The following is a 27,553-nucleotide window of genomic DNA, read 5'->3' on the forward strand; positions in this document are numbered from 1 at the left end:
ATAATTCGCAATCATTTCATGTAATATCACAAGAGGGCGCACCGGTTCAGTCTTGAAACAAAATGGCGGTCCCTTCAGCACAATATCCATGGAACACCGAATTATGGTCAAATGGACCAAGTCCCGGACAATTTTATAACTTTCCTGGAACTTCCCAACAGTCTAACGAGTCTGATGCAGTCAAACGTACCTTGTATGTATAACTTTCGGTTATCTTTTATGTTTTTATTTCAATAATTTCTTTACCGCACATTGGATATTCCGTGCATGACAAAGCATATTATTGTTTAAAATGGTTAAAAAAAAAGTAATCGCTTTTTTTTTGTTCGTTATCAGGATTTTTCTTTATTTTTAAAATGTATTTATTTACGTGAAATTTATTGAATATTTAACATGAACAAGTTGGAATGCAATGAAAATCAATATATTTTACAAATAAAAAATTCTTAAAATTTTTTTTTATTTTCTAGACTAGTGTTTAAAGGTAGAACCTTATTGAAAACACATTTTACAAATTTAATTTTATACGCAAACGGCATGAATTGGGATTAGGTTCACGTACATAATTTAGAGTGAGATGGGGTTCTACATTTACTGCTAAACGACTTAAATTTTATTAAAACACTTTTAGTAAAAAGGGTAAATATCCAGATACGCTACAACAGAACACCTTGGCCTTTTCTCTCGGCCCCCTCGGGAGTCGGGGCATGACTCTCAAAGACCATATGTAGTATCTGTTTCGGCAGATACTGCAAGCTATGACTAGCAAAGACCAGATGTGGGGGCAACCCCACGTGCCTGACCTTTAACCAGCTCCCATTTCCCACCTCTCGGGAGCTGGTCCCCTTTTTTCCCTTCCCCCTCCCTTCACTCCTCACATTAAAAATCGGCCTTGTGCCTAATTTGCTCGGTGGGGGAGCAAATAAATAAAAACCGTGGCCTTTTGGTCTCAAGATCAAAGTGTAGTATCTGTTCAGATGCCGCACTTCCATTTCTTGTTCTCTTTCGGTGGAGGATCAGTCCTTCACGACTGAGACAATTTTTTATTTTTGTACCTTTTCTCCACGTTAAAAAACGATCCTTGTGTCTAACTCAGTCCCGTGGGGAGGCATTGTAAGTAGGTACAACAGAACACCGACCACTCTAATTTTTTTTTTGTAGGTAATTGAGGTCGCTGACAACGAATCTGATAGTCAAACTTGGGGAAAATTTACCGTTTGCATGGTATCAAACCCCTGAACCACTTTTCAGCTTCCGTTTACGCGCGAGCATAAACGACGGCTTCAACAAGCAAACTGCCTTCTCATATGAATTAGATGAAAAAGAAATAAAGCAAGAAAAGAAAAGCACCCCAAGTTGTGGGGGTGTAATTAAAAAAATGTTTTTTTTTACAAGGTAGTCACCACTTATCAAGGCCCGGAAACCACTCGGGGATAAGGGTTATTGTGTGTACAGTACGTTAGTGTTGGAGATTTGATAAAGTGTCTTGTCTTAAGGAGGCGGTTCATCAGGAATTTGTTCAAATTGGACTTGAAGATATCCAGGTTGTAGTCGGGTGGGAAACAGGCAACCGGAACAGAGTTCCACAGGCGTGCACTTGACTGCACTTCTAAGAAAAAAGCTTTGGGGTTTGTATTACTGTACACATAGATTCGAACAAGTTGTCAAAAAACAAATATATAACAAATAAATGTTATCAAAGGCAAGATAAGTTACTTTTCTACCAAACTGGATATAATTTTCGTGTTTTTATTCAATTTAACATGTTTATTCAGCTGGAAAAGCATACAGTGTTTACCGATATATTGGAAAATTCAAAATGGCGGCCGACTCTCTCTTTAACACGGTAAGTTCGGAAAAAGGTGTAATAAATAATAAACTAGACAAAATACTGTCAGAAATTTGCTCAATATATGTTACCGTGACATAACTTGACATATATTCGATAGTTTTTTAATAGTATTTTGTCTAGTTTATTATTTATTACACCTTTTTCCGAGCTTACCGTGTTAAAGAGACAGTCGGCCGCCATTTTGAATTCTCCAATATATCGGTAAACACTGTATGCTTTTCGAGTTGAATAAACATGTTAAATTGAATAAAAACACGAAAATTATATCCAGTTTGGTAGAAAAGTAATTTATCTTGCCTTTGATAACATTTATTTGTTATATATTTGTTTTTTGACAACTTTTTCGAATCTATGTGTACAGTAATACAAACCCATTACGGGTTTGTATTACTGTACACATAGATTCGAAAAAGTTGTCCAAAAACAAATATAGAACAAATAAATGTTCTCAAAGGCAAGATAAGTTACTTTTCTACCTAACTGGATATATTTTTTGGGTTTTTATTCACATTCAGTGTAACATGTTTATTCAGCTCGAAAAACATGCAGTGTTTACCGATGTATTGGAAAATTCAAAATGGCAGCCGACTCTCTCTGGGAGAGGGTACGTTTGGGAAAAGGTATTATAAATAATAAACTAGACAAAATACTGTTAGAAATTCGCTCAATATATGTTACCGTGACATAAGTTGACATGTATTCGGTTGTTTTCTAACAGTATTTTGTCTAGTTTATTATTTATAATACCTTTTCCCAAACGTACCCTCTCCGAGAGAGAGTCGGCTGCCATTTTGAATTTTCCAATACATCGGTAAACACTGCATGTTTTTCGAGCTGAATAAACATGTTACAGTTGTTACACTGAATAAAAACACAAAAAATATATCCAGTTAAGTAGAAAAGTAACTTATCTTGCCTTTGATAACATTTATTTGTTCTATATTTGTTTTTTGACAACTTTTTCGAATCTGTGTACAGTAATACAAACCCGACATTACTACACATTTATTAATCTTTTAATCACTTTTATCGACTTTTTTTTTTTTTTTTTACTGTTTATGTGTCACTTTTATCGACTTTTTCTTTTCTTTTTTAAATAGCATTTTCTTTTTAAATGACTACGTTTTTACTGTTTATGAATATTAAAAGAAAAATAATTATTAAACATTTATTAATAAAAAAATGGGTGCTAGTGCACTTATGATCCGCGCTATATTTTAAATCGTATTTCTAAGCTTAATTAAAGTTTAATGTTTTTTATTCAATTGTAAGGTTAAAACGTAGTCATTTAAAAAGAAAATGCTATTTAAAAAAGAAAAGAAAAAGTCGATAAAAGTGACACATAAACAGTAAAACAGTAAAAAAAAAAGTCGATAAAAGTGATTAAAAGTGAGATATTATTAATAAATGTGTAGTAATGTCTTTTATTTCAATATTCATAAACAGTAAAACAAATTCGATAAAAATTCATGATCGTTTAGTTACTATGGCAACTAAGAGAGAAGTCAGTGTTTTTTTTTTTTAGGGTGTTCGGCAGGGAACTCTAATCGAGGGAAAGGGAAGTACTTTTTGACGGACCGTCTTTTTTAAAATCTACCCAAAATCAGGTAATTATCCAATCCATACGAAATTTGCAGCGATTATTAAGAGAAGATTGAACTTTATAACAATGTACTCATTTTTCGTAAACGATATTTATATATATATATATATATTTGCTTACAGTAACCCCCCCCCTTGTTTTGAGGGGGTTCCAAATATGCTTAAAATAATTATCTGAAACTGGACAAAGCATATTGTGTCGTTGTAAGGGACAGGATTATAGATTAAAAAAAACCCAAAAAACTTGTTTGCATGCCTTATTTTGACGTCTGAATATCAGAACTTCGATTGTGTTTAATTATTCCACTTTTGAGTTTTGAAATGTGAAATTCGGTGAATATGTTAAGTAAAATAATTAAAGTTAAGCCAAACAAAAAAATTTTTTTTAATATTTATACGAAAAACCATTTTAAAATCTTTGATAAATAAATTAATTTTATCCCGTTTGAAAACGTTTACCGCCTTTCGATTACAGTGGACCAAACGCACGGAAATAATTTTTTTTTATCCTGCTTTAAATTGTCCCCCCCCCCATTTTGGGGAGCCTGACCCCCCACACTCGTACACATTAAAAACCAAACTCATACAAATGGTCACTCATCCTGGTACTGGCCAGCATCAGCCTTAATAATACATTGAAATTTTTGTCGCTGAAAAACAATTTTTTTTTTTTCTTTGGCCTGTTTGGTCTTCTGTAGTTTGCCTTTTATCAAGTACAAATGTAAACATTGTATCGAATCGACGCGAAGTAATTGGTTGCCTATATGAATAAGTGGGATTATTTGAAATCCAGGTACTTATATTATAATATTTTTGCATATTCTCATAGAAAATCACCCTAAATCTTAGACAAGAAATAAACAAATTAATTCTTTCAAAAACCTTTTTTCTTTTTTTTTTTCTTTTTTTTTTTCTTTTTTTTTTTTTTTTTTAAACTACTTATATACGTTTTTTTTGTGCAAGACAAAAAATGTCAATTGGGGAAAATTTAACATTTCAAATTTAATTAAAAATAAAAAAAGTTTTACATTATTTTGCTTTCTATATGATAAAATTTAGGATTTTATCTTTCTGGAAAAAAAAAGTTACTCAGAAATAATGGATTTTAATAAATGTAATTTCGTTTTAAAAAGCAACAACTTGATTTTTCGGCCATTTTTGGCGGTGTCTAATTTTAATTGTGTAAGAATCAAGATGGATGTCATCAACAATTTTGTAGGCATGAAGCAGCGTTGACCTTGCAATCAAAACCCAAGATTGAGTAAAACGGAACGAGGCAAAGCAGACTCGTCGGAACATGACAATTTCAACAACTTTTGGTGATCTCCAAAATCAGTGTTTGGAAGAATCAAGCTACCAGAAGTGGATACGGTTGATTAAAAAAGAATTACTTCTTCTTTACATTTCTTTAAATTGTAGAAAATAAATACCCACCGCTGTGGCAGGTGGGTATTTATTTTCTACAATTTAATGGGATGATAGGAGGAAACCGTAGCTTCCTTTAGTTCGCCTTATTAAGTTTGTTGACATGCATGAATGACATGTTCATGTGATTTCATTACGTGCTCACCTCCTTTTTTTTTTTTTTTTTTTTTCCTTCTCCTTTAAAAGCGGTTGTATGTCGCATAGGTGACTCACTCTTTTGACAGGTTTAGTGCATTTCAATCTACCAAGATCTAGGTTGCAATGAGGTAACAAGTTTTGAATTGAATTCCTTGACCGGAATGGAGTCTTCCCAGCTTGCATCTCTGATGGATAATAAAAGAGTGACACAATCGTTAGTCGATCACACACTGGAAAGACTAGAGGTGTTGAAACTCCTTGAAGCAAAAGTTCTAAAACTACACAGTCGAAACATCAACTTCTGGAGGAGTTGAAACGATTAGATAAGGAGATAATCAGAGTGGCTTGTTCTGATGAAGTGAGTGATCTGGTTGGAAACATCTTCTCCTATAAGACCAGCATACATTTATCGCTAAGAGTTATGAGGAATTCTCTTCCCTCAGTAGAATTTACCTTTGTTTTGCTGCCTTCTTGGTAATAAAATGTCTCCCAACACTGTTGAGGACTTACTCAAATGTGCGCTTCAAAAATATTTGTGGCAGTTTACACTCAAATAGTCCTGTTATGGTTGATCTCAAAGAGTACCAACAACAAGAACGTGTTCACCAAGAACAAGCTGAAGGCTATTGTGTGACGGGAAACTGAACTGACAATGGAATTTAGGGTACACCTACAATACAAATACATCCCTTCTGATCAGAACCCAACTGATTACATCACCAGAGGTTTATCTATCTCTAAACTGAAGAACAATTTAAATTATTGGATCAGTGGACCTCATTTGATAAGCAATTGGTCAGTTGCTTGGTCAGAGAATGGTTTAAATTGAGTTCAGACGAGAAGAGGATTGTTACCTCTGTGTGCTGCAGTCTAGTGCATAACCAGGTTGAGCCTGTGGTGCCATTCAACAAGTTCTTGACATTGTTCAGCTTGTAAATGTTACAGCTCGTGTCGTTGAATTCATTAATAAACTGAAGAAGAGAAATTTGGACTCCGTTAAGGTGGCCCAACTACATTTAATTAGGGTGATGCAAAATCAGTCCTTCTGGGAAGAATTGGCATATTTCCAGAGCCCTGCGGGAAGAGACGTTCCCTCAAATGTGGAAAAGCTAGGTCTCTTTTTAGACAAAGAGGGGATAATTCGTCCCAGAGACAGAATCGGAAAAAGCACGATCTATGAATTTGAGATTCATAATTCTATAATTTTGTCTAAAGACTATCAGTTGACCAGATTGATTGTACGTGATTGCCACCAGCAATGCAGGGCATTTAGGGAAACCCACAACATTGAATAAGGTGAGACTGTCCAGTTTTTGGATACCACAAGGGAGACAAGCTGTGAACAAGGTTCTATCAGAGTGCTCGTTATGCCAGAAGTTCAACTCTATAGCTTTCTCATACCCTAAAAAGACAGATTTACATTGAGTAAACTTAATGAGGCCATTTTCTTTGCATCAGTTTTGCAAGCTCAAGAAAGAATAAAAATGTATGTTTTAGTCTTCACTTGTTTAAAAGTACATGTGGTGAACTTGGAGCTAGTCAAGGATATGTCCATCCGTTCATTCCTAACAGCATTTGTGCAATTTACCAACACATACGGTATACCCTTGCACATCTACAGTGACAATGCGAAGTCATTCGTTGCAGGATGCAGTGTCATACATGAAGCCTTTACCTCCAGTGCATATAAGGAAAGATTTGGTACATGTGAAATAGAGCACATTAAAATACCTTTATACTCTCCGTGGTATGGAAGTGTTTGGGAGAGGCTCATTGGAAAGTCGTGTTTGTATAAGCTGATTGGTTGAGCCAGCTATTCTTATTTTGACCTTTTGACTACGTTGTCTGATGTCCAGACTGCTATAAATGACCAGCCTTTAATTTACAGGAGTTCCTCGGATCAAGGGTTGGAAATCGTAACTTCTAACCATTTTTTACACCCAGTAAGTAATCCTCAGTTGATACTAAGGATAAACAAGAAGGATATCAGTGAAATTGACTAGAAAGCATCTGTCGGAGTCTTTCAATGTAGGGGAAACCCTTCATTCTGCGACAATTACTTTTTTTTTTTTTTTTTTCGATACTGCCAGAGTGCCCCCCCCCCCTTTTTTTTTTTTTTTTTTTTTTTTTTTTTTTTGGGGTAGCTGATTTTCCCCTCACATTAAAAACGACCTTGTGTCTAATTTGCTTTCGTAGGGAAGCAAATAAATACCACGACAGAAAGCGGGAAGCTTAACTGGCCCCCGGCCAGGTTTAAAAGCAACGTTAATTTTTGTGCATGCGAGGCGACTCCTATGATGCAACTCGATGTGAACCAGCTGTTCCTGGAAATTTTTTTGTCCCATATTTTTGTGATAAAATTTATGTTTTAGAACTTTTTATATACTACCTAGATTAAAATATCTACGATTTGCAAAGAGACGTCGTCTGTAGATTTATTTTGATCAACTTTTATAAAATTCACGCTATTCCTTCCTCTCGTGTGTTTGTTCGGCTTTGCGTATAAAAGCGAAACTAAAGCGAAGACAGCTTCCCGGCCTTTCATGTCGGCACGTCCAGAAAGCAATCAGCTTTGATCAATGTGGGGGGGAGACCCTCATATCAGACAATTGCTATTTATTTGGACATTCTCTTTTTGTGGGGAACTGGTTTTCCTGGGGAAACAAATAATTGAAATGGCGGAAAGCTTAACTGGCCTCCAGCCAATGTTCGTTTCTGCAAGTCAACTTTTTGATTGTCAGCTAAATTCGAACGCTTTTCGCTTCCTATGGCTTCGTAATGTCGCGGTAAAATGTCACGTTTTCTTTCACTTTCTTTTCTGTCTTCAGGTTTGTCATGGGTTCGAGCCTCCCTCTCTACTAACACTTTCTTTTTACTCCTCCAAACACCCAGGCAACGCCGGATAGCCTCACTAGTCTTTTAAGAAAAGTGAGATTCGTGATAATGTATGTACGAACACAAAACACCTCAGCCGGTTATTATATAGACTTGCAGGATCTGTGAAAATTCCATGGAATGAAATTCAACAAATGTTTTGATAAAGCTGACATCTTTCTGAATAGCACAAAAAATTAGTTTTTTGACAGTGAAATCAATAATACACAGTAAATACAAGTTTAATGTTTTTATGAAAATAGTGCTCATTGTATTTTAAATATAGAACTGACCCAATGTGATAAATTAATAAGTACTAATAAATACACAGAAAGTAATATTGTGCTACATAGTTCAATACATAAAATCATATTGTAAGAAACCCTTATCCCTGAGTGGCTTCCGGGCCTTGATAAGTGGTGATCACTGTGTAAAAAAAAACAAAAAAACTATCTTTAATTTACTCCTTGTCTTGCACCTCTTGTCAGATAATATTCTTCCAGTTTCTGTCAAATGTTCCCTTTTTTATGTGACATTTCACTGGCACATCGAAATTACCGCAAAGTTCTTTTCCCACACTATTACAACAATGATTATATATTATTATAATGATATTAAAAAATGAGAGGCTACGTCAAAGAGAGGTCACTCATATTTTTGTCAAGGGTTACCAGATTTCCAGATGTCTTTTTAAAGCTAAATTTCGTGAATTTAGCCCTTTTTAAAGCAGTTTGGCCTTCAAAAATTGCATTTAGTCTTTTTTTTAAAGCATACCATACAGAGTATTATAAAGATTGTGCTCCTAAATCAAACGCTATTTAAATTCAGTTTCCATGTTTGTCTTTATAAGAATGTGTAAAACCTACTTTTTACCTTTCATTTGTGCTTTCAAACCAAAGGGACAATTTTCACATGCGTTTTCTATTGTATCAAAGAAATTCCTATTGACGATTGAAAGGCACCAGTATCACTTTTGAACTATCTTCCTTATACAGATAAAATTTGATATGTGATAGAATCAGATTTAGTGAAGAATGTGAGATCCTGCCAGATACTTAGTTGTTTAAACTATTTGTGTGCCTCTCTGAAGCTAACTAAAAACAACTCTTATTTAGGAAAAGCGATCCATGATTAACAATTTTTTGAAGGGATCAAGTAAACATTGAAAAAATAGTTAACATTTTTATAACAATTAATTTACATTCAAACAAACTGTTGACCTTCTCAAATATTGTTTTGGGTTTGATTGAAGAGAAAATGAAAATACACTCACGCACGTGAAATGGGGGAGGGGCTGACATTTTTAATTGAGTATTATTTTTGGTTCTTGTCCAGAATTTCCTTTATATTAAAAAAACAAAAATAAAGAAAAAATTTTATGTCTATACTCACGACAAAGCGAAAATATCCCATTCCAAAAGTAACGTTAATTGATCAAGTAATTTTATTTTTAAATTAGAAAATCAAATTTTATGAGTAACCGAACAACAAGTGTCTTGTCTGCAATTTTGAAAACAATCTTTTTACAAAATGTGAGGTTGATAACTCAACAATAATTTAAACTTGTGAGATTTATGTTGTAATGCCTATGAATTCCGATTAATCACTTAAAAATGATTTTCTTTATAAAAATAAAACTGCTTGATCAATTTATATAATTTTTGGAATATGATATTTTGGTTTCATCCATCATATAGATTTTTCTTTACCCTCACTTTTTCATATAGGAAGAATTCTGGACAAGAATCTCATTTTTCTTTAGATAATTTTCTTGAACACCCAAAGTAATGAATTCTCACCGATCGAACTTCATAAATGTCTTGGCAAACCTTAGCTACCCCAAAACACGTTCCAAAATTGTACTTGTGTGTCCTATTAGTCTTTTCGTTATTTGGGACACTTTGGCCGACTAAAGTATGAATTTTTTCAGCAATTATTTTTTTTTTTTTTTTTTTTTTTTCAATTTTGAAAGATATTAACTCAAAATTGTAAGTATTGAATCTGTTTTGATTTTTTTTTGTCTGATCAGCATTTTTTATTTATTTATTTTCAGGCATCCTACAGTGACTGGTACATCTGTTCTGGGAATTGTTTTCAAAGATGGTATCATGTTGGCTGCAGACACTCTCGGTTCCTATGGATCATTGGCTCGTTACAGGAACCTCTCCCGTGTTTCAGTTGTGAATGATTCTACTGTCATTGCTGCTGGTGGAGATTATGCCGATTTTCAGTATCTCAAATCGATTATTGAACAAAGAGTGTGAGTAACAGAAGAAAACTTTTCCTTTTTACAAAAAAAAAATCTCATTCCTTATTTCCTTAGATTGTTTAGTATCCATAAATTTTTAGAGCAATTATTTAACAGCAATATTTTTTGTTTTTTAAACTATCAGGAATGGTGAACTGGCATCGCTTGGTGAAAATATAAAAGACTGGTTTTATTAGAAATAAATAAATAATAGAGTATGAATTCTGAAAAAAAAAAAAATCAAAAGAACCCATTTCTTTTATTGTAGATAATTTAAATGATTCAAATAAAATTGAATGTCTTTTTTATAAGATCAAAAAAATAATTGTACAAATTTTTTTTTTTTTTTTAATTAAATACTTAAAGAAAATTGATTTATAGAAGTTTGGAGCAGTTACTAAATAATGTAGATTGTTTAGTAAATAATGTTTTTTGATTTTTGTGATTAGCGGATGTTTTTTTATTTAAAAAATTTTTTTGACATACGAACTTAAGATTAGTGGTAGGTTTAAAGGGACTGTTTGACAATGGCTCTGTTGCTGTTATCCTAAGAAATGCTTCTGTTCAGTCTTAGGGAGTCCTCTATCAGACTGTATTTGTTTTTGTTAGTTTATAGCTGATTGTATATGGCATTCCTACCGGAAATACAAACTTGGCCTTGTATTTAATCTTCTGCAGAAGAGATAAACACAAAAGTGTAAACCTCATAATGATGCACCATCGAATATAAAAGTTGCAAAAGAAAAGTTTGCATTTTATACAATTGGGAATCTGCATATGGACTGAAAATCATACAACAAAAAATTAAGGTGGATGTATTTTTAATAATACTTTTTAAATAGATTTGAATATTGCCTCACTTGTAAAAATAAAAATTGTTTTTAAGTTTTTCTCATCATTAAAGATTTTTTTTTATTTTGATAATTAGGAGTGTTCATATTTACTTTGCTCCCCACAAAGGCAAAGTTAGACGCATTTGTTTTTGTTTTTTTTTGTTAATGTGGGGAGAATCCAGCTCCCCCAAAAAGAAGTACTCTGGATTAGAGCAAAAATAAAAATTACCTCACCCTGGAAGGACTTTTTCACTGACTGAACGCAGAACAGACTGTGTTGTATCAGAACAGATACTATACTTTCAAAGCTTGATAATTCGGACTGTTTTTTTTTAAACGTTTTTCTTCAGAAAGTTTGGGTAGAAATGAATCTGCTAAAATTGATTTTTCTTTTCTGTTTCAATATTTTAATAAACCAAATGAAAATTTTTGTGTTCATTTTTGATTTGAATTTGTTTTACTTTCAGAATTGATGAGAATTGCTTTGATGATGGCTTCAATTACACACCCCAAAGTTTGTACTCTTGGCTCACTCGAGTTATGTACAACCGCAGATCCAAATATGATCCCTTGTGGAACACATTCGCTGTTGGTGGAATAAATAATGGCAAGCCGTAAGTGATCTTTTTTAAAAAATTGGAAAGCCATTTTCTTATAACATGTATAATGCCTCCTTATTTTGTAGATGCTCTGCCCCCCCCCCCCCTGCCCATCCATACTTTTATGCTCTAACAAATAATCCTCTCATTTTTAGAAAAAAAAAAAAAAAATCCAACTTTTACTAGTTCCAAAAGGGACTAGTTGAGGCAAGGTTGAAATCAATTATGTGAATGAAAAAATACATTGATAAATTGCCAAGGTTGCTGCAAGGAAGGTGGGCTCCCTCTACTGTGCTAGAAGGTTACTTAACCTGAGAGTATCCTGTATTTTTACAAAGCCACTATTCACCCATGAATGGAATATTATTGTCATATCTGAGCTGGTGCATCTGCCACTAATCTCTCGCTCCTAGATAGGATTCAAAAAAGAGTTGCTAACTTAATAGGTTCTGCACTGTCAGCCAAACTCCAACCTCTGTCCCATCACTGAAATGTAGCATGATGGTGCTTTAAAGTTTTAAAGTTGAAATTAAGAAATTATTTAATGTAACAAATATGCACCACACGAGTCATGACTTATCTAATATTTATTTTTTAAAATCTTGATTTGTTTTCAAATACGATTTTATTCTTCATAAAAATGATATTGAGGCCAAATAAGGTAAAAGAAATTCCAAGTTTGAAGATTTGAAGAAATTGATAAATATTAAAAATGATTTAAAAAAAAATTGGTTCAAAATTTTCGGAAATGAATAGCATTCCCAAGAATCATGAACTACCACTGCTTTTCTCATACGAAAGCAAAAATGTTTGATTTTATTATATATCTTTTTAAACACTTTTGATATGTTTTTGCTTTTCTTGTGTTTAATTTCTAAAAATGATTATTATTTTTGAATTTTAATATTATTCTCCATTTTTTTTTTTTTTTTTTTTTTTTTTTTTTTTTTTTTTTTTTTTTTTTTTTCAGCTTCTTGGGTTATGTAGACAAGATTGGTATTGCTTACACCTCTGATACAATTTCGTCCGGATTTGGTTCTTATCTGGCGAGAGTGAGTGTTCATATTTTTTTCTTTTTCCCATATATATTTTAATACAAGTATAGCTTTTCTTGTGTTGTTGAGGAGAGGAAGGAATGCTGACTTTAGGAAAATTGTAAAATTTCACTGCGAAAATGACCATGTTGTTAATTTAAAAACAAATATTTCCCTTGAAAAAAAGTAATGTCATATCATCAACAGTGTTTTTAATTTTTCTTTTTTTTTTTTTTATTTGTAGCTGATATTTATTTCCAGTGGGCTCGTTATCAATAACAATTTTAAAAAATTCAATAAATTTTTTAAAAACTTTATCAATATTTAAAAAATTTATCAATAACAATTTTTATTAATATATTTTTGTAATTTTTATATTCTATTTCTATTATTAATTTTGACTAACTTTTTATTATTTTTTATTTTTACATGTTGCATTAAAAAGATTTTATTAATTTGTCTCACACATACTAATTGTAATTACCAACTGTTCAATCAGTACTTATGGTAAGTTTTCTGTAGAAAAATAAGACAAAATTGATTTGACAATATTTCTGAGATGATGTATTGTTATTTACGTGTTTCCGACAATTTTCCTTATCTTGATTGTTACTATTTTTACAACATTTCACCCTTTTTCCAATGTCTTTTGTCAATGTCGATAACCTTCTGGTAAATAGAATTCTATTGAATTGTTCGTTCAGTTTTGAATTCCAGAAGGTTATTTGTAGAAGGTTAATCTGGTAGAAGTGTTGCTTTGTTATTCTTGTATGGAAAATTATTGCTCCATCTTGGTTGGCACATCTATCACTAGTTTCTCCCCGTTAGACAAAGCTAAAAAAAAGTCTCTGTTCTAATATGTACAATACTGTCAACCAGTCTCCTACCTCTGCCTCATCACTGCAGTGTTGTATCCCCATGTTTGTTTTATAAATACTTTAGTGAAATGTTCTCTGACAACCTCTTAGCACTTGTACCGCCTCGACATACGAGGCACCTTCAATAAATTTCCACACTTTTTTGTACATGCATTTAAAATTGTTGTAGACTCTTGAAAATTCAGTATGTTATTGCTATTCATCTTATGAGATGACTAACCAATTTTTATAATTTCAGGTTCAAATGAACAGCTACAGTAGGAATTAGAATAATCCTACTAAAGCCTTATTGTCACAGCTGGCAAATTGCAAAAATGGAATCTGGACATGAAGACAGTAGAAAAACTATATGCATTATTAAACTTAGAAAAAATACCACAGAAATGTATGGAATGCTTCATACTGCTTTTGAACCATGTTGCATGAATCGAGCATCCGTTTTTGAGTGGCAGAAGAGATTTAAGGAAGGCAGGGAGTTTGTGAGGGATGAGATGTTAGAGTAAGGAGGTCAGAACACCAGAATTGATTGGCCAAATAAAGAATTTCATGGATAAGGATCGTCGTGTGTCTATAGAGACAGTAAGTGCACAGTTTGATGTCAGTGTGGGAACTGTACATACAATTATTCACAAGGTACTGAAGATGCGAAAGATTTGCACAAAGTTTGTCCCAAAGGTGTTTAGAGAAGATCAGAAAGACGTCGTGACCAAGATGGGCATCAAGACAGTGCCTCATCTTCCCTATAATCCAGACCTTGTTCCCTGTGACTTTTTTGGTTTTTCCCTAAGCTTAAGGAAAACCTTAGAGACTGTTACTATGAGACAATTGAGGAGATGAAAGAGGCTGTGACGAAGGTCATTAACACGCTCACACAAGAGGATTTCCATGGGGCTTTCCAGTAGTTGTTGGAACGATACAAGTGCATTGCAGCTGGAGGAGATTACTTCGAAGGGGACTAAAGTTTTATGGGTGTACTGTCAATAAAAGTGCCCATATGAAAAAAGTCTGGAAACTTATTGAAAGCACTTCGTAAATACTTCTGACAAATAGCAAAACCCAACCCCTTCCCTGGATGCTAGAAAATTTTCTATTTTAACAGTTTCATTCCTCAAACTGCTAGAATTTGGAATTCTCTCCCCATTTCTTATTTTCCTGACTACTAATCTGCAGTAATTTAAAGGTAATGCAAACAGACATTCTGCTGCTCAACTCCCTACATAGCATTTCTGGCGACATGATTTTAAATACAGTTGAACCCCGGGATACGACCTAATCCATTAAGGGAATGGTATCATATAGTGAAATCAGTGTATGGTGAGGCTTAAGCAAAATTTAATACAGTACATATAAAAAATTAGTAACAAAATACAGTACAGTATATATAATATACATGTATATAATTAAATAACATAAATAACACTGTAAGGCTGGGCAAATACTGTAACCAGGGGCCGGAAAAACATTGTATTCCACATCACAACTTGATAAAACGTATCCTAGGGCCACCGTATCCCTGGGTTCTACTGTAGTAGCTCCTTATATACAAGTGGCAATATTTATTATCTGGAGTGAATAAGATTAAAAGAAAAGAGTTTATTATTGTTCACATGTTGTTGTAATAACAATTGAACTCTCAACCTCCATAAGTAATATTTTTATTCTCTGTATAAAAAAACCCTTAATTTTGATTTTCTTTTTTCTTTTTTTTTTTTTTTTTCAGCCAATGTTGCGAGATGCTTTAGAGAAGAATCCCAACATGTCTAAAGAAGAAGCGAAGGAGGTTATCATGAGATGTATGAAAGTTCTTCATTACAGAGATGCCCGTTCTCTCAACAGAGTAAGTTAAAGCGACTACTTTTAACTTGTCATTCATTGGAAATATCTAAATTTGTGTCGGAACTCTGAAACTTCAATCTTAAAAAATAAAAATTAAGATTAAAAAAATAATTTGTTTCTAAATTTTGGAGATGAGGATTATTTGTATTTAAATTCTTTGGACTATTGTTCTCATCTTGAGTGTTATTTTCACAACATTTTGGTTGATGTAACCTCTGACCTTCTTCAGGTGTATCTTGTCAAACTCAGGAATCTTTCTGTTAAGCTCAGGAATTTACATTGAATTTCAAATGAAATCTTTATTTATTTTGAGGGGTATCATGCTTTCATTTTTGTTCTTAACGTTAAAGGTTTAATCCTCAGTAAGGGTGATGCTTAAAATACAATTGCGAATTCTAACCAGCCATGGCTGATGGAACAAGAACATGCTACTTTAGTGGATTAAATGATTCTGTTCAGAATTCATAGTTTAACAAGATACACCTGAAGAAGGTCGGAGGTTACATCAATCGAAATGTAAAAGCAACACTCAAGATGAGAACAGTAGATAGAAGAATCCAAATAAAAAATTAATTTTAAATCTAAATTTTAATAAATTGATAAATCACTTGTAAATATTAAAAACAATTAAAAGAAAAAACATTTAAATCAAATAAAACTTGTTTACAACTGTATTGATTTTTCTTTTTCTTTTAATGTTTTTTCGTTTGTCATCAAGTAAAAATGTTTCTCTTTCATTTTTATCCAGTTTGAAATTGTCACGGTCACAAAAGATGGAGCCGTGGTTGAAAGTCCGCTTTCAATAAAACCTGATTGGAGTATAGTGCACCAATCGCGGTGAGTATTCCAGTTTTTTAATCAACACTTTTTGTCCTTTATCGAAAAATCGTAATGAAATAAATGTAGTCTTTATTATTTAGTCAATTTTTTATGCAACATTGGATTTGTTAAGAGGTTAATGTTTGCTTGAAGCATTGTTTAGTGTGTATATAAAGGCAGTTTAAATTTAAAAAAAGTCAATACAATGCAGATGGTTTAACAGACACAAATTGAAGCAAATTAAGATATAATGGTGGAATAAGCCGGAGTTTCCTAAAGTTGGCTCCGTGACTTGGGCTTAGGGGCTCTGGAAGCCCTTTTTTAAATAGAGCCAAATGCTTTGTATGGAAAGATTAAATAGCTGCAGACATTTAATTATTGATCTTTTTTACTGGAAAGAGATATGAGCCTTAAGTCAAGAAACCCCCAAATCACCAGTTAATGTTACGATTTAAAATGAATGTTTTTCATATTTATTTTGGAAATTGTTAGTACTCCATGAAAAACCTTTCCTGCTCAGGGGCTCCATGGAGTCTTGGAGTTTGGAAACCCCCGACTTTTTTTTTTTTTTTTGATTGTACTCCCGGTCACCCCCCTATCAAGGCATTTTTTTTGTTTTTTATATTTTACATTTGTGTTCTTACTTTTGTCAGCATGGTCAGATGGCGGATACATATTTTAATATTTTCTAAAATATTACAAAACAGATCCTTTATCTAACCATGCTGACGCAAGTTAAAATACAGTTTATGTGAAATATGTATTGCATGAGAAGGCCGCCCGACATTGCCTGGTCATAAAATGTTTAAGTATATTTTAATTTATGCAAATTTTATATTTATTATTATAAAGCCAATTCTCTATTGATTATTATATTGTACCCAATATATGGCAGTGATTTCAAAAGTTAAAAAAAAAATGACATCAGCTAGAATCCAAATCCAAACCTGTAGCTCTCCATCCAATCTTATTCCGTACTGATTGAAGTTCATATAGAACGTTTTAAAAATGTGTATTTGCGCATGCATAGAAATAAGTTTAGTCGACATACACTTGCCAAGTTCCCATTAAAAAATTTTTTTACCTCCTTAGCAACTATTTTAACTAAAAACCAAATTGAATTTGTTTCACACGTCCGAATCCCATACACATAAAGCTTCAAGTTTGGAGACGAAAAATTAACAGTAGTTTAGTAGAGACTGTTTCACCACACACACACACACAGACACACACACGGTCACTTTTATCTATAAAAGTTGAATCTGCATAGCTTATTCCACCATTATATCTTCATTTGTTTCAGTTTGTTTATCCGTTATACCACTGCATTGCCTTTTTATAAATTTAAATTTTCTTTTATATAAATTGAATTTATTGTTTCTGTCCAGATACTAGTCACAGTTGGTCAAAAGTCAAACTTTGATTGAATGTAAAAAATCTCTTCAATTCAGTCCTTCTATATTTCTCTCTTTCTATATTTCTCTCTTTCTATATTTCTCTCTTTCTCGTATGCATTTGACTTTTTGTGCTGTTAAATAAATTTTGTAAAACCAAATATGTTGTTCACTTTCCATTCTCGATAATCAGGATGATTCGATTTCTTCTGACTTGTGACTGAAACCTTCATACTGATTCATTTTCACGAAAACATTTTGGCTAAATAAGCTTTTAACAGACTTGAAACACAGATAAAGGGAGATAATTATTTTTTCATTTAAAAATTCAAAAAAATTCTGGGATTTCAATCTCGATCTTGGCATTCTTGACTATCACCTCTGAGTTAGTATTGCGGTTTAATGAAGCCATGTTTTTATCCTCATTATCATCAGGTATATTACAGTTTCTACTAATTTCATTAGTTTATAAAATTTATTTGCATGAAGTTTGATTTGCACAAATGTTTAGTGATAAAATTTGCAGAATTATCTCCCTTTATAGCAAGTTTTTTTTTTTTTAGGTTTGCTAAAATAGTGGCTGTATTTTTTAATCTGAACTGTCGCTTACAAATTTCCTCTGTTCATCTTCAAAAGTGTACAAGGGATTTAAACAACCCTGTATTTAGCAAAATCTGTATTACAGGTTTCATCTATTAAAAATCTTCAACTAATAAACTCACTTAAAACCTACTAGTAATGATTAAAATTAACCAATCCGAAATCTGTGTAATGGAGTGGGTGTCATTATTCAATTTGAGGTTTTCTTGTCTATTTTAACCAAATAACCTTTTCAGAATGTTCGGAATAAATGTAATTTTTTGATATTATTTCAGAAACATTTAAAGTATTTAAGTAAAGTGGAACAGGTAGTTGTTTCTGTGTAATATTAGTAAGTCCAAGATTTGTCGAGGATGGATGGCTGGAAATCGCCAGAATATTGCAAAAATCGCATCATCAAGATTAGAAATCTTTGTGGTAGTTCATTGCCCCACAAAGGTTGTGTGAGATGTTGGTTGAAGAATTGCAATGGAAATGTGGATGAATCATAGCAGGCATTCTTATTGTCTTTCTACAATGGAATTCGTTTAAGTTGTAAAGAAAAAAATGGAGGTGAGGTTATAAAATCCGAGTACTGCAATGGAGACCTTGGTGCGAAAAATGGGTGTTGGTGTATTGACTATGAAGAATATTATAAACACGGATCCTTGTGCAAGAGTTAAAAAGGTCAAATATTTGCCGTCAAGGCCCAGGAGAACTATCTTATGAAAACCAAGAAACTTCCAAACAAGATAAGTTTTGTCAAAACTAATTGTATAATACGCAGAACAGGTGGCTAACCTAAAATCCTGCACATCATGACGAACAAGTTTCCTCAAATTGTGATGACCTTTTAGTGTTTCCAACAAGTTTCAATTACACTGTCCAATGTTAAATGTAAGTTGGAGAGAATGGTTGTGAGATTGTATATATGTGGAATCCGCCCTGTATCACAACAATGAAGGATGTAGAGGTCTCTAGAATAGCTGTCTGAGAACTTTTACAACTTCACCAGTCTCAACATCTGATCTTCCAATTAGCCTGATTGCTAACCATAAGACTTGTGTCGGGCACTGTTAAGAAAGGCAGCAGCCTTATTGCTTGCAGCACCAAAGATAAGTTGATTGTTAGAATAAAACTGATGCTCAGATGTCTCTAGATGTATGACTAATTGCTGCTGCTGATTAAAACAACTTTGACACAGGCGATCGACTGGGTCTGTCAGTGTGAAATATTGTAATCTTGTAATAAACAAAACAAATTTACTCAGACATTTTGAAAGGTTATTTTTGGCATATATTTTTTTGAGTCTATACATAAAGAAAACTTTTTTTTTTATTAAAAAATCTTACATCTTTTTTTATTTTACATGGGCGATCTACTGAGTCCATTTGTGCAAAAAATGTTATTAAAATAAATAATAAAACGATTTTTGTCACAGTGGCGATTATTTTTGGTAAATCCCCAGAGACTGAGACTTTTTTTTTTTTTTCAACCTAGTGTGCCACTTTATTTTTGATTTTTAATAAATTTTTTTATTTTTTTTACAAAGATTAAAAAATAAAATCAAGTTTATTTCTTTATTGAAATAAAAAACAAAACGAATTTAGTCACAACTTTCAGCTGAGTTTTTTTTTTGACAAATTAATTTTTTTACGAGTGACCTTTTTCTTTAAAATTTGAATTTTGTAATGCAATAACAATGTAACACAAATCTTTCTCAAAAGTAGAAGAAATCCTTAAAGACTGGGGCAATGTTTCCAATTCTGTATGCCTCTTTTAAATTTAAGCATTAGTGTCTAACATGTCCTTGTGAGGAGGCAAATAACTATTATTTAAAAAAAATTTTCTTTTTTTTTTTTTATTAAATAATATTACATAAAATTCTGTTTTATGATGACGCAATTCAGGTTCATTTCTAAAAAACAAAAAAAGAAAAGTAATTTTTTAAAGTTTTCTCAAACATTTTTTTAAAAAACTTATTATTATCGACTATTGCTTGGGTTTTTTTGTTTTTTTTAATTAAACTTTAACATTTTAAAGTTGCTTTGACTAATTAACCCTTAATGACCGAGAATTATTTTTCTCCAATACAGTGTGCCAAATAATTTTTTTTTTTTTTTTTTTTTTTTTTTTATTCAATTTTCACCCCAAACAAGGCACAGTGCCACTTTGAAGCAGGGGGCTACTATTAGGGAATTAATTAGCGGGGTCATTATGAAGGGAGAAGAGTAGAAAGATGTTTGTTAACATTACACTTGAACTTCTGCATATCATTGCAGTTGGGAAAGCAGAATCCCGGAAGCGAGTTCCAAAGACCCGCAGTTCTGGGGAAGAAACTATTGGAGTAAAAGGCTTTCTTGCACCTAGGGATCTCCACTGTAAAGGGATGAGATTTAGTAGCTTGTCGGGTTTGTCGGGGGTAGTTACGTCGGGGAGGTACAAGTGTTTGCAGTTCGTCAGAGCATTCACCATTAAAGTATTTGTAGAACAGGCAGAGGGATGCAACATCTCGTCGATGGGACAGAGGCTGAAGCCTAGATGACAGTTCAGGACCTATCAGGTTGGCGACTCCTTTTTGAACCCTGTCTAGGAGCGAGAGACAAGCAGCAGATGCACCAGCCCAGATGTGACAACAGTACTCCATACATGGGCGAATGGTTGCCTTATAGAGGTATAGGATACTGGCAGGCGTAAGTAGTTTTCTAGCACGGTAGAGGGAGCCAACCTTCCTTGCAGCAGCCTTGGCAATGCTCTCAATGTATCTATTCCAGTTCATATTCCCTGTAAACGTTAGGCCGAGGAGTTTAAAAGAAGTACTTTCAGGCAATGTGTTCTTGGCCATTGCTATTGGTGGTAGAGAAGGTTTCTTGTAGTTATTGAAGGAAACAAGCTTAGTCTTAGCAGCATTGAATGAGACCAACCATTTTTGTCCCCATTCCACTACGGATTGGAGGTCATCCTCTAGTGTTTCTGCCATTTTCTTGGATATGTGTTCATTTGTTTTCCCCTCATATCTGTTATAGAGAGTGGTGTCATCGGCAAATATACCCATCTCCGAAACAATATTATCAGGGAGGTCGTTTATGAATATCAGGAACAATAGAGGTCCAAGGATAGACCCCTGAGGCACTCCCGCATTTATGTCATATTGTTTGGATGTACGTCCGTCGAGGACAACTTTGATTTTTCTATTACTTAAGAAGGATTTAATTACGTTATGAATTCTTCCAGTGATTCCATATGATCTAATTTTCCTTAGAAGACCATCGTGCCATACCCTGTCAAAAGCCTTAGATATATCAAGGGCCACCGCTCTAGCCTCCCCTGTTTTATCCAATGAACGGTATATACGTTCAGAAACTACAGTTAAGATATCTGCTGTTGAACGGGCTTGCCTGAATCCATATTGTTTGTCAGTCAGGAGTTTAGCAGCTGTTAGGTGCTGGACTAGGACTTGATTAACTAAGGACTCAAATATTTTGGCGAAAAGCGGGAGGAGACTAATGGGGCGATAATTTAGTGGGTCAGTTCTTTCACCAGAATTCTTGAAGACTGGTACCACAGAGGCGGTTTTCCAGCAGTTGGGAAAACAAGATTCGTTAAGGCATTTATTGTAAAGTTTGGAGAGAACTGGAGCAACCTCGGCAGAGCATTTTTTTAATAGCACAGCCGGGATGAGATCTGGTCCACATGCTTTAGAGGTGTCTAGGTTTTTTATAATAGCATGTACCTGAGAAGGGGTGATTTTCAAATCGTCAAGTGTGGCGTCTGTTCGCAGAGGAAAATCAGGGAGTGAGTGGTGTACCGAGTTCAGTGTGGAGTTTGAGGCAAACCGACTGGCAAGCAGATTAGCCTTGTCAGTTGCCGTGCAAGCAACCTCATGATTGTTTGTTAGTGGGGGAATAATTGACTGTCCATTATTAACTACGCTGTTGTAGATTTTCCAAAAATCCCGGGTTCCTAATTTCTATGCTTCGATGCGCTTTCTGGTGGTTTCAGAGTAATCTGACTTAGCTGTGTCTATCACTCTCTTACAATTATTTCTAGCTTCTATAAACTTCTGTTTATTTGAGCTGGACTTATGTCGGTTGAATCTGCGGAACGCATGCTGCCTTTGACAAATGGCAGCTGCACACGCAGAAGTAAACCATTAGGGGGAGTGGGGCTTGCTATAGTATTTCCGTGCGGGAACATGTGCTTCAATAGCAGTTTTGAACCATTCAGTTGTCTCATTTGCACACTGTTCCGCTGGAAGAGTAAAGATATTTTGCCATGGGGCATCTCTGATGAGCTCCCTGATGGCTTCCCAATCAGCCTTTTTGTAATACCTCGTTGTTTTGAGTAGTGGGTCTTCAGTTTTAGGGCGAGAATTTAGGCTGATTTCTACCATTATCACAGCGTGATCAGCATTCCCGAGTGGGCTGTGGGCATTTGTTGTACAGTCATTGGGAACCGTTGTCAGAAAGAGATCTAGAAGTGAGGCATGTTGATCGTGCTGGTCTGGGAAACGTGTCGGAAATGTAACCAATTGAGATAGGGAATGAGATATAGAGAAGCTATATGTGGCGCTACCAGCTATGTCTGTGTGATTTGAGAATCCTAGCCAGTTACTGTGGTGGACATTGAAGTCACCAAATACATGTATCGAGGAAGAGTGCTATATCTATGCTGTCTGAGACTTTGTTTATTAGGGTACAGTCTTGGTTTGAGGGAGAGCGGTAGAGAAAATACAAGTAGCTAATATTGTGTTGCATATTTAGTCTGAAGCACATAAAGGCCTGCCCCTCTGATTCTAGTTTTATTTTTATTTATTTTTTTTTTTTATTACATTTTCACCCCAAACAAGGCAAATTGCCACTTTGGTGTAGGGGGCTACTATCAGGGGAAACAACTACTGGGGTACTATGTAGGGATTTGGGCAGCAAGGTGTCGGTTCACGTTACACTTGAACTTCTGCACGTCAGTACTGTTGGGGAAGCAGTGACCTGGAATGGAATTCCAGAGTCTTGCGGTTCTGGGGAAGAAACTATTGGAGTAAAAAGATCTTTTACATCTAGGGATCTCTACAGTGTGGGGGTGGGATCTAGTAGCCTGTCGGGTTTGTCGAGGGTGCTCGCGTCGTGGGGGCACAAGTGATTGCAGTTCGTCAGAGCATTCACCACTAAAATACTTGTAGAAAAGGCAGAGGGATGCAACATTTCGTCGATGGGACAGAGGCTGAAGCTTAGATGCCAGTTCAGGGCCTATCAGGTTTGCGACTCTCTTTTGAACCTTGTCAAGGAGCGAGAGACTAGTAGCAGATGCACCAGCCCAGATGTGGCAGCAATACTCCATACATGGGCGAATGGTGGCCTTATAGAGGTACAGGATATTTTCGGGTGTTAGTAGTTTTCTAGCACGGTAGAGAGAGCCTACCTTTCTTGCAGCGGCCCTGGCAATGCCTTCAATGTAATTGTTCCAACTCATGTTTCCTGTGAACGTTAGGCCAAGGAGTTTGAAAGATGGACTCTCAGATAAAGAGTCGTTGGCCATTGCTATGGGTGGTAGAGAGGGTTTCTTGTAATTATTGAATGAAACTAGTTTAGTCTTGGCAGCATTGAACGTGACCAACCACTTTTGTCCCCATTCCACTACAGATTGGAGGTCTTCCTCTAGTGTTTCTGCCATTTCTTTAGAAATGTGTTCATTCGTCTTCCTGTCGTGTCTGCCATAGAGTGTAGTGTCATCAGCATATATACCCATCTCAGAGGCAATGTTGTCGGGGAGGTCATTTATGAATATCAGGAACAATAGAGGTCCAAGGATAGAACCCTGAGGCACTCCCGCATTTATATCATATTGTTTAGATGTGCGACCGTCGAGGACTACCTGGATTTTTCTCTTATCTAAGAAGGATTTAATTATGTTAAGTATTCTACCAGTGATACCGTATGATCTGATTTTACTGAGGAGACCCTCATGCCATACCCTGTCAAAAGCCTTCGATATATCTAGAGCTACTGCTCTGCCTTCCCCCGCTTTGTCCAGTGAATGGTATATACGTTCAGAGATCACAGTGAGGATGTCTGCTGTGGAACGGGCTTGTCTAAATCCATATTGTTTGTCAGTCAGTAGTTTAGCATCTGTAAGATGATGGACTAGAGCTTGGTTAATTATGGTCTCAAATATTTTGGCAAAAAGTGGGAGGAGGCTAATGGGGCGATAATTTGATGGGTCTGTCCTTTCGCCAGAATTCTTGAATACTGGTACAACAGAAGCAGTTTTCCAACAGCCCGGAAAGCAAGCTTCATTAAGACATTTGTTGTAGAGTTTGGAGAGAACTGGAGCTACTTCGGCTGAGCACTTTTTTAATAGCACAGCTGGGATAAGATCGGGTCCACATGCTTTTGAGGTGTCAAGGTTTTTTATGATAGCATACACCTGAGCAGGGGTGGTTTTCAGATCGTCTAGTGTGGCGTCTGTCCGCATAGGAAAGTCAGGTAGGGGGTGGTTGGAAGGGTCCAGTGTGGAGTTTGAGGCAAACCGACTGGCAAGCATGTTAGCCTTGTCGGTTGCTGAGGAGAGAACCTCGTGATTGTTGGTTAGTGGGGGAATTGTTGATTGCCCATTGTTTACTACACTGTTGTAGATTTTCCAGAAGTCTCGAGTTCCTAGTTTTTGTGCTTCGATGCGCTTTTTAGTGGTTTCCGTAAATTCTCTCTTAGCTGTCGCTATTTCTTAACGTTATTTCTAGCTTCTATATACTTCAGTCTGTTTGAACTGGACTTATGTCGGTTAAACCTACGGTATGCATGCTGCTTTTGAGTAATGGCAGTTGTACAAGTCGACGTAAACCATTGGGGAGAGTGGGGCTTACTATAAAATTTCCGCATGGGAACATGCGCTTCGATTGCAGTTTTGAACCAGTCAGTGGTCTCGTTTGCACATTGTTCAGCAGGGAGAGAGAAAATATTTTTCCATGGAGCATCTCTAATTAGTTCCCTGATGGCTTCCCAGTCAGCCTTATTATAATATCTCGTTGTTTTGAGCACTGGCTCTTCAGTTTTGGGTCTAGAGTTTAGGGCGATTTCAACCATTATCACTGCATGATCAGCGTTCCCGAGTGGGCTGTGGGCCTTCGTTATGCAGTCATCGGGAACTGTGGTCAAAAACAGATCTAGAAGTGATGCGTGTTGTTCTTCCTGGTCAGGGAAACGGGTTGGAAACGTAACAATTTGTGATAGGGAGTGAGATATAGCGAAGCTATGGGTTGTGCTGCCCGCTGCATCTGTGTGAGTAGAGAATCCAAGCCAGTTTTTGTGGTGGACATTAAAGTCACCAAACACATGTATTTGTGCGCTAGTGTCGAGGGACAGTGCCGTGTCTATGCTGTCAGATACTTTGTTTATTATGGAGCAGTCCTGAGTCGAGGGAGAGCGGTAGAGAAAATAATAGTAGCTAATACTGTGTTGCACGTTTAGTCTAAAGCACATAAAGGCTTGATCATCTGTTTCTAGGTTTGTTTCTCTAGTCAAGGGAAGGGTATTACGAATGTAAACTCCAAGTCCGTGCATATGTCTGTCAGTCCTTACGGCAGAGTGGGAGATATCCAGGCATATTAAAGTGGTTAGAGGGAATGGAGGAGTGTAGGTTAGTCTCACTTAGTGCTAAGATATCCGGGGTATTTGTTAAGAGAAATGCTTCAACATCAGCTAAGTTAGTTCTAAGCCCACGGATATTTGTGAATGAGAGCCTCAAGGGAGGAGGCAAGTTGAATTTGTTTGTCCCTAATCCTGGTTATTTCTCTAGTTAGGGGGAGGGTGTTTCGAATATAGACTCCAAGTCCATGCATATGTCTGTCCGAGTCCTTACGGTAGAGTAGGAGATAACCAGGCATGTTAAAGTGGTTAGAGGGAATGGAGGAGTGAAGGTTAGTTTCACTTAATGCTAAGATATCCGGGGTGTTTACAAGGAGAAATGACTCAACATCATCTAAGTTAGTTCTAAGCCCGCGGATATTAGTAAATGCAAGCCTCAAGGGAGGAGGAGGCAGGTTGGTTTTCTTTGAGTTTGGTCCTGTCTCAGTCTTTTAGGATTCAATTACACATACATAAAATCATGTTTAATTTTTAGTCGTACATAATAAGTAAAATCAAGGCAGGACTAATCTATAAAAATAAACTTTTTTTTACAAAGATTTTTAATGAAAAAAACAAAACAAAGTGGTACATAGAATTCGAAAAAAATTGTTTCAGTCTTTAAGGAGTTCATTAAATAAATACTTATGTATCTATTTACTTTTTGTCTTGAGAGAGACTATTTTTAAAAAATAATTTATTTTTTATAAATACTTTTTATAATGAATCTAAAAATATATTTGCAAAAAATAACCTGTCGACTGAAATGTGTGAGTAATACAAAAACAGATTTTTACAATATTTTGCGCTGACAAACCCAGTATAGTTCGTTTGTGTCGAAGTTGCTTTAATAGCAAATCAGCAGCAGGAGCAAATAGTCGTACATCATTTAGTTGTACATTTTTAGTAAAGTTCCTTATGTACGACCAAAATCTGGCACGACTAAATGTGGTACATAGAATTCGAAAAAAAAAATTGTTTCAGGCTTTAAGGAGTTCATTAAATAAATACTTATGTATCTATTTACTTTTTGTCTTGAGAGAGACTATTTTTAAAAAATAATTTATTTTTTGTAAATATATTTTATATTAATCTAAAAATATATTAGGTTGGTGCAAAAATAATGTCAGTTTTTGACATGAAGTTGAATTTAAAAAAAAAAACACATTTTTGCACCAACCTAATATTTACCAAAAAATAACCCTAACTTGACTGAAACTTGTAAATTCATTTTATTGTTTATTTTAATAATATAACAGTTTTCCAATATTTTGTGCTGACAAACCCAGTAGTTCGTTCCTGTCGAAGTTGCTTTAATAGCAAATCAGCAGCAAGAGTAAATAATCGTACATCATTTAGTTGTACATTTTTAGTAAAGCTCCTTATGTATGATTTAAAATTCAGCACGACCAAAATGTCTGATTTGGCTCCTCCTGATTCAAGCAACTTTACACATTGTTTCTATATGACAAACAGCAGGAGCAATCAGTTGGGCATAATTTTGGTCATACATTTTTTTTAAAACCCCAAAATTGAAAAATAATTTTATTAATAGACAACTTTTTATTTTATTTTTTTTTAAAAGAATCCTTCTTGAATTACCTCCCCTTATGTGCTAGTAAACTAAAATTTCTTGTAAAGAAGATTTTTAAATAAAGTAATTTTTTTTTTTTTTTCAGCTGCAGTGAATCAACCTAAAATATAGGAAGAAAATCAACCTAAAATATAGGAAGAAAAAAAATCACACATTGTTCGATGTTCTTTTTCTCTGTAAAACTTTTCCATCATAATAAACAAAAATGATTTAGAAAAATACATTCAAA

At 34.7% G+C, this 27,553-nt stretch overlaps 1 protein-coding gene across 1 annotated transcript; it reads left to right on the plus strand.

The window, feature by feature from the left end:
- Nucleotides 1-27,553, plus strand: LOC145302339 (proteasome subunit beta type-4-like). The gene is made up of 7 exons (XM_080144648.1): nucleotides 1-193; nucleotides 9,945-10,151; nucleotides 11,440-11,586; nucleotides 12,542-12,623; nucleotides 15,204-15,320; nucleotides 16,068-16,156; nucleotides 27,410-27,553. The coding sequence occupies exons 1-7, from the start codon at nucleotides 63-65 to the stop codon at nucleotides 27,426-27,428; spliced, it is 792 nt and encodes a 263-aa protein (XP_080000774.1). The 5' UTR covers nucleotides 1-62; the 3' UTR covers nucleotides 27,429-27,553.

This window comes from Euprymna scolopes, chromosome 2, assembly GCF_053919585.1.
Source record: "Euprymna scolopes isolate OS-2025 chromosome 2, ASM5391958v1, whole genome shotgun sequence".
NCBI lineage: Eukaryota > Metazoa > Mollusca > Cephalopoda > Sepiida > Sepiolidae > Euprymna > Euprymna scolopes.